Source organism: Symphalangus syndactylus, chromosome 8 (genome assembly GCF_028878055.3).
Source record: "Symphalangus syndactylus isolate Jambi chromosome 8, NHGRI_mSymSyn1-v2.1_pri, whole genome shotgun sequence".
Classification (NCBI taxonomy): domain Eukaryota; kingdom Metazoa; phylum Chordata; class Mammalia; order Primates; family Hylobatidae; genus Symphalangus; species Symphalangus syndactylus.
In genome coordinates this window covers 108,166,889-108,179,566 of record NC_072430.2, presented here as the reverse complement: position 1 = coordinate 108,179,566, position 12,678 = coordinate 108,166,889, and the positions used below count along the sequence as shown (strand labels likewise).

The window sequence follows — 12,678 nt, the reverse complement described above, 5'->3', positions numbered from 1 at the left end:
CATAAAGTCACATTTCAGTCTGAACTTCACTAGGAAAATCCTTAACTTCAGGGCTTTTGTGAATTACATTTGTTCGTCATGTTTTTCCTTTTCTTTATTGTAGCACCATAGAGAAATAAAATGGCACATAGACACTGGTGAACCAGAGAGTAAAGTCAGCAGCACTCAAGAGTGGAATATGTACTGGGAAGCTAAAGAAGCAGAGAGCTGGAATACATGATTAATTAGCAAAATGTGATTTTCCTCCAGAATCTTTAAGAACTTTATCAGGTTCCATTTATGCACATCGTAGTCTGACTTTCTTTTGCAGTTGAAAAATCAGGTTGTAAGATTCTAATTATCTTGTTTCTTTTTAAAAATTCGGACTGAACAGAATTTCACGTGTTAGGTAGGAACCAAAAACAATGAAAGCTTCTACTTTCAGCCGTCTTGCCCTATGATATTTGTGAGCATACTGTGAAGGTGATGCTGATTTCCCTGGCATAGAAGAGCACCTCCCTCCTGACCACAGAGCTGGTTAAGTTACTGTAACTTTCCTCTGAGTATATTTCCTGTTCAGGCCCAGGATGCCCTTCAACATGTGACCATCTGACCACTGGCTCCTTTTCAGGCTCTGTAAGGGGTAGATTCCCCAACAAGACAACCCGGTGGTTGCTCAGGAACCTGTGAGACAAACTGTGCTCCCTGAGAAGAAAGGGGGGCTCAGCAGTCTATGGCTCTGATAACCTTAGCTGGTGGCCTGGCTTCCTTCTGATAAGAGAAAGAGAAGTACAAAACATTCACCAGACTGTAGCACCTTTCATCATCCTCTCTGAGCTGCAATGAAGATAAAAACAAAGCTATTCATGACTTACCATGTTTTGAATGGACCCAGCCTTTCTCTCCCAGAAATTCATGTTAAAATGAAAAAATGGTAATAATAATGATAATAATGCAGGTTATGGTTTAAAAATAATTCTGTGGTCATTTCATCTAGTTTTCTGTTGACTGTTACCTTGAAAGTCTTCCCATTTTCACAAGAAATGGAGATTTAAGGAAAATCTCTTCACACAAAAAAGGGGGCTTTGAATAATCTTGATAAACATGCATATACAGTGGTCCTCTGGATCCATGGGGGATTGGTTCCAGGACCCCTGCAGATACCAAAATCCATGGAAGCTCAAGTCATGCAATTGTTTGTCCTCTGTATCCATAGATTCTGCATCCCACGAATACTGTTTTTGATCCATGGTTGATTGAATCCACAGATGCATAACCCATGGATACGGAGGGCCAACTATATGTTGTCTCATTCCAGATCCCAAATGAAAACAGATGGCACACACACAATTGGGCAAGAGTAGGAGGGTTATTTATGAAAGGACTGCTGACAAAGGTGTGGCAACAGCAGAACCATGAGGGGTAGTGCCAGAGCCTGTGACTTGCAGCAGCAGAATTATGACCACCCTTAGGTCTAAAGAGACCAGGGGACAGCGAAGTTACCAGAACCAGAAGGAAAGAGAGTTGTGTAGAGGAGGCCACCATGACCGAAGCAATGACTTCCATCAAGAGAAGCAGACCAAGCAACCAGCTTTAGCCAAGATTGTGTATGTCACAGCTATCAGTTATATCAAGCACATTAACTGTTCTTGACAGAAAGTATGGTTTTAAAACAAAATCTAAAGAGGTTTTAGTTCGAACAAGGACAAATGATTATAGGTAACAATAGAAATAGAAATAGAATCCTGATTAATAAGTTTACTAAAGGCCTGGCACAGTGGATTACACCTGTAATCCTAGCACTTTGGGAGGCTGACACAGGTGGATCGCTTGAACCCAGGAGATGAAAACCAGCCTGGGCAACATGGCAAGACCCCATTTCTACAAAAAAATACAAAAATTAGCTGGGTGTGGGGGTACCTGGCTGTGGTGGCATGTGCCTGTAGTCCCAGCTCCTTGGGAGGCTGAGGTGGGAGGATCACTTGAGCCCAGGAGGTCAAGGCTGCAGTGAGTGGTGATTGCACCACCGCACTCCAGCCTGAGCAACAAAGCGAGACCCCATCTCAAATAAATAAATAATTTACTAAAGAAGTTACTTTTGGTCAGCACTAATCTAAACCCCACATTTAACCTTTATTTGTGTTCCTACACAGGCAGACACTATAATGTAGAGGACACTTGTTCTTGTCCTCTTAAAAAAATTATGGTGCTACATGTAACTGTCAAAAAGTAAGTCAAAGGTCAGATAGTTCAGTAGCAAAAAGTCCCATCTGAGCACCAAGACCTAAGGCATTCATTTTTGAGAGGAAAAAGTTATCAAAAACAATCAATGAGTGCTTTCTGAGAAGAAATTTTGATGTGTCAGAGAATCATCCTTTGGTATTCTGACTTCTGCTGTGACAGCGTCATTCATTCATTTATTCATCAAATAAATAAGGGACCTAATGTACTTGATTCTTAGGAGACAGGAAGATGTAAAAGACAGAGCTGTTTCATCCTAGGAGAAATCCGAAGGCAGGTACACAATCAGCTACTCTCCGAAGCCATCCATGGTACATGAACCCTATAAAGGGTCATTGACAGGCACGTGAAAGAGGCCTTGTTTCCAGACAGGATGATTCTGGAGGCTTTTGTAGAGACTTCACATTTAGCTGGGCCATAAGGTCTGGGGCAAATTTAGACAGGCTAAGATCATGGAAATGACCTTAGTGTGAGAGTTTATTGGGAACTGGCAGAGTATTCCATTTATGTAGGATGGAAACAGATAAAGATGGCCGATACCAGTCATGGGGAGCCTTAAATGCCAAGAAAAGACACATAGATTTTACCAGAAAGGCCATGGGAGATGCTGAAGATGTCTGAGTTGAGAATGTTGTGGTACGTGCTGCCTTGGGAAGGTTAGCACAGCCTTGAGGAGTGCAGCAAGCAATCTTGGCTGCCCTTGGCTTGGAGCAAGGGAAGAGCTGATGCAGAGACCAATCAGGAGGCTGATGCAATAGCACTGATGTGAGTTCATAAGGCCTGAGCTGCGGAGGTGGCAGCTGGTATGAAAGGGTCAAATAAGGCATTGGTGCTCAGTTTTACAGACTGATGTTGAACAGGAATGGAAACTGACCTGGAGTTCACGCACTGGGTAAGGGTATGAATGGAGGCACCATTGACAAAATTAGGTAAGTTAAGAGGAAATTTGTTCACCCTGGGGGAAAGATCCAGAAGGAGTTGGAAGTATAGGACTAGAGTTCGAGGAAGCCAGTTGGGGATAGAAATGTACATTAGGAAGTTCATATGTATTAGGATGACAGTTAATATTAAAATTGCTAAAAGCCATCACCTGTGCTGTAATCCATCCCTACCACTCAGAGACGCCACCCAGCAATGCAGGATGTGAGTGCTCTGGAACCAAAACTTCCTAAACCCAAAGCAACATAAACTCAGGTGCAGTGTGACCCAGTCCCTGCCGTTCACAGGTCAGGTCTGCAATTTTCCTCTGATCTCCTAATGTTAGAAAGATAATCTAAGGGGACAACATAGCAAGAGCACCTTAACTTACATGAAAGTGGAACCCATACCAAGAGCCACCAAACAACTCCCCAAAATCAAATCTTACTATTCTAAAAGGTAGCCTATAGTCCAAACAGGAGGTAACCAGGGAATTACAGCTTTCTGTACATATATATTATTATAGTAATTCAGTTAACAGATCAAAAGAAAACCCACAGGTATAAAGAGACCTCCTCTATTAATTTATTATTTTCTAAATATATGTTTTAATCTAGTAACCAAATTTGAGAGCCATATTTTCCTCCCGAGCCACGATTATCTTGATCCCTCATTCAAAACAACTCTGTAATGAAGACAACAGTACATTTTTCCTGTCTGTTCCATTCTGCCTAAATCACATACCTATGAAGAATCTGCTCAGGATCACCTTGTCATATACAGAACCTCCAGGTAAATGTCATGGCCCAGAAGTTTAAATAATTACTGTGTTGGACCTTAACATTGCATAGCAAAATAGGAGACAGCAAAGGCAGCATTGCTCCCTCAAAGTCCAGCAGTCATTTCTAAGCACATTAGCAGCATCTAGGATCCTGGTTAGCAATCCCTGCAAGAGATTTCAGAGATGGCTGGTTTGTAATTTCTTGTATTTGCTCTATCAGGTCATAAGGGCATCCACAAGGGGATGGGGTAGTTGAGCTGCCTTGTTAGACTCAACAAAAGTTAGCTTTTTAAAAAATTCCACTTCAGAAGCACTTTTAAGCCAGAAAGTAGACCTGAGATATCCTCCAGGCCAAACTCATGAAGAAACCAAGGCCTAGAAAAGTTCTGTCACAGCATGACAGACTAATACTCCTAATTACATCCCCCACCTTGAGAAATACTTGGGATTAGCTTTTGAGTTTGAAAAAAGAGAGGGCAAAAGAATAGCGGACTGGCCTCCCCAAGCCAACGTCAAGCAACCATATCCTTGTTCCAAAACACACAGGGAAATGCTAAGATTAACATCCCTGACTGGAAACTGGAGCCCCACCCATAATGTTGGGCAGGGTTGGTTTGAACCCTGTGACCCTGTGATCTCAGCCATGAGCTGAGGTCAACCCTAGCCATAGTGTGCATTGTTGAGGACTCAAGCAAGAATTTAAAGTACACATGGGCAAGTCTTCAGAGAGAAGGCGTGTATTACCCAGTAGCCCTTGTTGATACAGGTTTAACATTACGACCTACTCTGAGAGATTTGTTTGTTTTTAACCTCAGGTTCACCAGTATAGAATCACTCATCTACCATAGCTTCATTCTAACTTATCTCTACCCCTGTAAGTCTCTTCCTCCCCATCTTCTTAGAGATTTGTCCTCCTCTCTCTAATACACCCATCTCCTATGCAACAAATCTCCCTCCCCATCTCCTTGAGAAAACTGCCCCCACCCTCTTTTTTCCCTCTCTCTCCTCCTCCTTTCTTTCCTAATAACAGCCTTCTCTACCCTCAAGCCCTGCAATGCTACACACACACACACACACACTCTCTGTCTCTCTCTCTTTCTCTCTCTCAGGTCCAGCACTTGGCTCCTTCCACATGTCAAACATAATTAAGTCACTCAGCCATTTGCAAACATTTATTATTACATGCACAAAATACCATGGTAGACATTTTAGGTGATATAAGTTCCTAATTGCCTTTACCTTATCTATTTCCTCTCCTTTTCACTGTCTCTGTTTTGTCCCCCTCCACTTTTTCTTAATCCTGTGAAGTCTTATCTTCCCTCTCCGTGTCTCTGCCTAAACTCAAAAGTCCCAGCAGGCGTTTCAGCCAAATCCCAAGCCATTATTCACTCCTTTCCCTATGTTTAATGCTATTAACCACTATCTTTTTGAAACTCTTTCTCTTGTTGGCTTTAGTGGCATTCCACTAGCCTCACTGTATCCCCCTGCCTGTCTCACCACTTTCTCTGTCTCCTTCACTAGCTAACCATCCTTTTCAGCTGACTCCCATCAGAGCCAGTTTCCAGATTCAGCTCCACTCTCTGTTTTTCTGCAGTTATGCCCTCTCCTTTCGACTAGCCATCCATTCCCATAACTTCAGCTTCATTCCAAAGATAAGGATTCTGAAATATTTTCTTCTTACCCAGGCCATTACTTCAAAATGACTTGAAAATAAAGTTTGAATTTCTGTTATCAGTATTCTATCCTTTGCTTAACTGGATTCTCCCCTGCTTCTCCGTGATCTCACACATTCAGAGTTGCCATCTGTTCTGAGAACATGAAACAGTATTCCTGGTTTAATTTCTTTATTAATCCACCTTTTCCTTCCTGAGACAACACAGCATTGGTAAGAACATGAACCCCAGAGCAAGACCATATGGATTTACATACTTAGTAGCTTTGTGACCATAAGCAAGATGCTCTACCCACTCTGTGCTTCAGTTTCCCCATCTATGAAATAGTATAATCATAGCAATCATAGTAACTACCTCATAGGACTTGGGGGAAGATTAGATGACTTAATACAGAGAAAGCTAGGCAGAATACTACCTGGCACATCATAAGTGCAAAATAAATGTTAGCTAGCAATTATTATTAATAACAATGTACATTCAAATCTTGTCTACTGTCCAGTCTAATTCCCAACTCTCCATAAAGGCTTATCTTTCTACATTAGTCTTACCAGAGTATTTATTTTATGCTTCCTCATTTTGTTACTAATTCATTCATTTCCTTCTTCAACAAATATTTATTGAGTAACTGCATGCTTACAGCATTGTGCCTAATACAGAGGTTAGAAGGATGAATAAGACATGATTCTGCCCTCAAGGAGTTCATAGTCTAGTGGAAAAGAAAATAAATGTGTCAATACACAATAATAATTTGGAGAAATTGAGAGGGAAAGAAGTCCCTCTCTTTTTCATTTGGGGTCTCAGAGAAGGCTTCTTCAGGTGAGAGGTGTAGAGGGCATTTCAGATTATAAAAATAATGTATGCAAACCAAAGTCCTTAAGTCATCAAATAGCATGGTGAGGTAGTGACTGCCAAGTGTTATTTATCTGTTTCCAGATGTTACATCCTCCTGTTATATATAATCTACTCAACTAAATCATAGGGGCTGTAAAAGCAGAGAGAACTCAGTTAACTACCTAATTACTTGTACTACGCAATGCTTGTGTACTGATTTTACATTTCTTTTTTCTTTTTTTTTTTTTTTATTGAGACGGAATCTTGCTCTGTCACCCAGGCTGGAGTGCATTGATACGATCTCTGCTCACTGCAATCTCTGCCTTCTAGGTTCAAGCAATTCTACCTCAGCCTCCCCAGTAGCTGGGACTACAGGTGTGTACCACCACGTCTGGCTAATTTTTGTATTTTTAGTAGAGATGGGGTTTCACCATGTTGGCCAGGCTGGTCTCAAACTTCTGACCTCAGGTGATCTGCCCGCCTTGGCCTCCCAAAGTGCTGGGATTACGGGTGTGAGGTACCACATCCGGCCTATATTTCTTTTTATATTCTCTGAGACTCTGATGGAGATTAAAATATGAGAGGTTTAATAAATATTTGTTAAGTTGAGCTACACTTCCATCAGAACTCCTCTTCCAAGACCACAATAAAGGCTGAAGTATCCAGAAGCTTCTTCAAGGAGGTGGATCTTTCACCAAAAGTCTAACATGAAAGACAAGTAGATTACATGGTGGATTGTGAGGCAATGAGGTGATTCAGATATTGCAGAAAGGGACTCACAATTAGATCAGAGGCCAAAGTGAACTATGAGTGAGTAATTCTGAATGACATCATCAGGAACCATTAACCGGTTATATTGTCAGCCACAGTACCCAAGATAATGAAGATGATGACAAAGAAAAAGATGACAGTAATGGTGATGCAGAGATAAGGGAGCAGCTCAAAGTTAAGTAAGAAATTCTCCACCACCTTGCAGGTTGTCTTCCAGCAATGAAAACAGAAGCACATATAACCTGCATGGTGACACCAGACTAAATAAACATGCCTTTGAAATTAACATTGAAATAGTGAGAAGTCCAAACTCTTTTTTCCAAGCCTCTACCAAATGACTGAGTAGTTCTCGATCCTATCCAGTGCACTTCTCTTCTAGTGTTTGGAGTCCTCAAAATGAGATTAACGAGGAAAAAGTTAGACACTTGCATGCAACCACCTCTCTGTGGGGCCTGGGTTACCTTCCCCCCAGCTTCAGCTACCAATTCTCATGCTATAATTATCAGGCTCAAAGCTCTGAGTGGATTGTCTTGGTTTTTTTGGTTTTGGATTTTTGGTGCTAACACCCTGTCATTGGCCAAAAACGACCAAAGAAATCACCGTAGAAGAGACACAGATATCTTAACACAGCTTAATCAGAGATCCATTCAGTCAGTCACAAAACCACCCAGATGTAATTTTTCCAGATGCTCAGCTCAACTATGTATTGAGAAGAAAAGTTCCAGCCTCTGTGAAGTTCCATAAATAATAAATTTCTTGAAGAAAAAGGCAAACAAAAATTTAACCAACATGAAAAAGAGAAGAAGATTCTATCCCTTGCCATGACCTGCTGGGAAACAGTTGTGCTTTGAAGGAGTGTCCGTCCTCTGATTTTTAGACAACCAAGTCTGACATGAATTGTGTATCCTCATCAATGCCTACACTAGCTAATAAAGGGCTTTTGTGTTAGAGATGATAAACCACAACAAAATTTTCTTCTGGGATGTTGGTGGCATAAAAATTTTCATTTTGTAAATGTCAGCACACTGCACGCAGGAAATACTTGGAGGAAGATATCCACACAAGATAAAAGCCAAATGGTAATCATATGGCATTTCTCCACCCTTGAAAAAAGGAATAAGATGTTAAAAAGGAGGAGGGTCTATGTCTTAAAGAAGGGGAGGCAGTGAGATCCTCTCCCCACCCGTAGTAAAAGTTTGAATGTGAGAGCTTTGGAGTTACAATCACAGATTCATTTCTATTTCTAATCTATCTGTGGCAATGACTCATTTCATTTCCTGGTATTGATATATTGATATTAATTTTGCAGTCCTTGCTGTAAACGTCCTTGCTAGATGGTTGCCTTAAAAAACACAATGTGTTAACTAGGGCACGGTAGTAGAGTAAAACAAATCCTTAAGCAATGCCTATACTTTTGAAATATCCATCAAATTTACTTGAAATGACAAAAACATCCAGTCAATTTCTTTTAACAGAAAAACTGGCCACAGCATATTGGAAGTCATGTAAATACGGCAATCTGTTGATTTTTCGACATTCATCTTTTCACCTTACTTTCCCAAGCCCAGTCTCAGAGCAACACTTAACTGTGAGAAACAAATTACTTCTTTTCGTATACAACTAGCTCGGGAGTCCTTGGCTGAAGACTAGAGTAAAAATAAAATTTTTAATTGCTTTGCTGATCACTTTTTATTAAATGTCAGTTATTTTCCTGCCTTCTGTGCCTCTCTCAGAAAAATAAGTGCTGAGGGGAAGGCGCTGGAGAAATTAGCTTTGTCCAAACTGGCCATTTTGACAGTTTTTTGACCAAGTTTTGGAGAAGTGAAAAGGAATGATTTCATGGAAAAATAAGTGGTAATATGCTGATTTTTCTCTTCATACTGGATGATTAGGCTTGCTAAAAAATGGCCAATATGGCCTGAAACATGTGACCAATGTCAAGTATTTTGTGCATACCATCCTTCTATCATCAATCCCAGAGCATTTCCCTTTTAAGGCTCTGTAGTTCTGGGCTGGACTCCTATCCCAAAGTCCAGCAAAATCCTCTCTGTGGATCTCAGTTGCACAATTATCCAAGTCTAGTAGAAAACATGCAAAGGGCTTGTCTAAGTTAAGGTTTCCTCACTCTTCCTAAATCACACTTCTTTAGCTTAGCCATAAATATCTCTCTACACTGTCATCCAACTCAAGGAATCAGGTTAGACTTAAACTTTATAGAATAAATATTTCAAGCTATGCTATGAACAAATAAGTTACATTATTAAATTAATGGAAAAAAGAACTATTCTTTATATACATACATACACACACATTATTAAATTAATGGAAAAAAATTATTCTTCATATACGTACATACACACACATGCACGCACACAGATACACATCTCAACACAGGCATAACAGTGGTTTCTCAGACCTAGGAAGGACAATTACACTTTGACCAGAGAATTTCCTTATCTATAATTTCTTAATGGAAGGTGTATACAGAGAAAGGGAAAGCACACAAGAAGCTTTGCACTATTTGATTAGAATGCATCAAATTTTATTTTATTTTATTTTTTTGAGACTGTTGCCCAGGCTTGAGTGCAGGGATGCGATCTCAGCTCACAGCAACCTCTGCGTCCCAGGTTTAAGCAATTCTCCTGCCTAAGCCTCACAAGTAGCTGGGACTACAGGCACATGCCACCACACCCTGCTAATTTTTTTGTATTTTTAGTAGAGATGGGATTTCACCATGTTAGCCCGGCTGGTCTCCAACTCCTGACCTCAAGTGATCCACCCGCCTCGGCCTCCCAAAGTGCTGGGATTACAGGCATGAGCCACCACACCAGGCCAAATCATACATTTTTTATGTTGTCATTCTTTTCTTGCTCATAAGTTTTCTTACCGGATAAGACTGTAAAAGTGTCCCCTTCGCTCCCATCCCTTTCCTTCTTCATTAGATAGCCACTCAGTATCAAATGCTAAAAGTTATTAGAAAAGTGAATTGGCATTTGAAAAGCAAATGTATCTCAAAGTAGAAAACAAAGGCCCTATGTGTGTGAACTCTCCAACCACTTATCTAGCTAGCCCCCTTTTAATAAACATTCTAAAGAAAACATACAAAGTTTTGAGTCTTACCAAAAACTCTTCAAAAGAGAGTGAATAAGTTGATGACAGATAAGTGTCCACAAGGCACATCAGAAAAGTACTTAGTGTACAATTACCAATTTTAAATGGTTTTCAGTCAGGGTAGGCTTCCCTTGACTGTCTAACAAATTAAGAAATTTTAAATATTCTTTAAGTTTGAGAGATCTCTTAAAAATAAGGTTTAGACCTTTTTAAAATAAATGTTAAAGATTCTTGTAGAATATATTTGGTAGCTGTAAATGCTTGGTACCAGATCTCATTGCCAACTCATGTCTTTCATTATATCAACACGTTTTATAAATATACACAATTTGTGCTCACTGGTACATCAGACCATAAAATAAACGTGTATATATGCAACTACTGTACCTCTGCAGATTGGGAAATTACACTCTTTGGGCTACATACACTTAATGTTTAGGAATAACAACAAATAATACAGTCTCTGTACTGCCAAAATAAGAAAGAAAATTAAAGATACTGGCTTTTCAATGTATCTTTCAGGGAAAAATAACTGTCCTTATTTAAGCATGACTGTTGACCCCTATCAGTCCATTTTTTGAACCAAGCGGGGGCCTTTTTCTAACTCTGAGAACAAGTTGAATGAGCATCTTACTCCAGCCCACCCAAGTAACAAATTCTTTCTGTTAGGAATTGTGCTTGTGATTTTCCAAAGTTAATTTAACCCTGGATTTACCTGAGTCCATGAAATTACAAATCACACCATGTTAGATGGAATAGCATAATAATCAACAACACTAGCTCTGGAGTCAGACTAAGGTGGTTCAGACCCTGCCTCCTATAGCTGCCACCTGTACATCCTTGGGCAAATCCCTTAATGTGCCTACCCCTCAGTCTCTTCATCTGAAATGAAGTTAACTGTAATAACTACCTTCTAGTTATGAGAACTGCGTGTTGCTCAAAGTGCTAGATGTATTATCCTCCTCATCATCGTCATTGGGAACTTAAAGAATTTTAATCTAAGAAAATACATTTTGGCCGATTGTAAAAGAAAACTTATTTATTAATATTGGTATTGTAGCAGCTTCTGCGGTGACTCCAGGGTTCATGTTGGAACTCATTCAATTCAGGTAGATAGAGTAATTACAATTCACATTTATCTTGCAAGCCAAGCACTGACTGAGCTAAGCCCTTCACATGGATTATTTCATTTTACCTCACAATGACCTTGAGGTGAGGTTTATTATTGTTCCCACTTTACAGATAAGGAAACTGAGGTTTAGAGAGTTTAAATAATAGCTAAGCCTAAGCTTAGCTAGTGAGAATTGGACCTGTGATAGGAACATAGGCAGCCTAAATTCAGAGCTTCCAGAACCAATCTACTTACAGCAGCTTTCTTAAATTAAAAAAAAAAAAAAGAAAGAAAGAAAGAAACGATACATAAGTTAAAAATTCTTGGCCGGGCATGGTGGCTCATGCCTGTAACCCTAGCACTTTGGGAGACAGAGGCAGGTGGATTGCTTGAGCTCAGAAGTTTGAGACCAGCCTGGGCAACATAGTGAAATCCCATCTCAATTTAAAAAAAAATAATAATAATAAATTCTTGGGACACTATCAACTAATAGCTAGAGAAACATCATTTATTTCCAAGGGACTTTTGTTAAGATACTATATTGTAGTCTGAGAATCAATGATTTTCAAAATAACACATTGCCCTATTACAGCAAAACTACACTTCAAATGTTCAAATTTCACACATTGTTAGAAATTTAAAATAAGCTACGCCCATTGGAAGACCTCAAAAAATATTTACAGAAAGAAAGAAATTAACATTGTTTACCTGTTACTTGAATTGAAGGGAATAAGTTGAGAGCCAAGAGCAGCCTGAGCATCTTTGTCCTGACGATGGGCTAGGGTTCCAGCCCCTCCTCCCCGAGGAACCCGAATTGTGAGGGGAACTGAAAGACGCACCTGCCAAGGCCTGAGAGTCTCCGTCATCCACGGCCACCACCACCGCCACCATCCCCTTAGGGCACATGATCAAGGCACTCAAACCACAAGGCATCCTGACTGCAGCATTTCACACAGGATATAACGTTGTTTTGATGACTTTAGACTTTTACTTCTCTTTTTAAAGACTTTTTTTTGTCACTGAAAAATAGTCGGTCACTACATGATGGGCTTATGGGAATTATTCTTTATTGATGGATATCAAGAGTTGTGTAAAAGGGGTGCTTGAAATCCAGCAGAGATTAAAGGGGAGACAAAGTGTTCTTAAGAAAGAACAGGCCGGGTGCGGTGGCTCACGCCTGTAATCCCAGCAATTTGGGAGGCCAAAGCGGGTGGATCACTTGAGGCCAGGAGGTCAAGACAAGCCTGGCCAACATGGTGAAA

At 40.2% G+C, this 12,678-nt stretch overlaps 1 protein-coding gene across 5 annotated transcripts in view; it reads right to left on the bottom strand.

Annotated features, from left to right (window-relative positions):
- CD28 (CD28 molecule) overlaps window positions 1-12,391 on the bottom strand; it is a 31,310-nt gene extending 18,919 nt beyond the window's left edge. For 2 of the 5 annotated variants that reach the window (XM_055290333.2, XM_055290334.2), the window contains exon 1: window positions 12,125-12,235. In XM_055290333.2, coding sequence (XP_055146308.1) covers window positions 12,125-12,176 — 52 coding nt within the window. In that variant the 5' untranslated portion in view covers window positions 12,177-12,235. Of the gene's footprint in view, window positions 1-12,124 lie in introns of all 5 variants that reach the window. The other 3 variants (XM_055290332.2, XM_055290331.2, XM_063645664.1) reach the window with 3 other exon arrangements.
- Window positions 12,392-12,678: the final 287 nt, after the last annotated feature.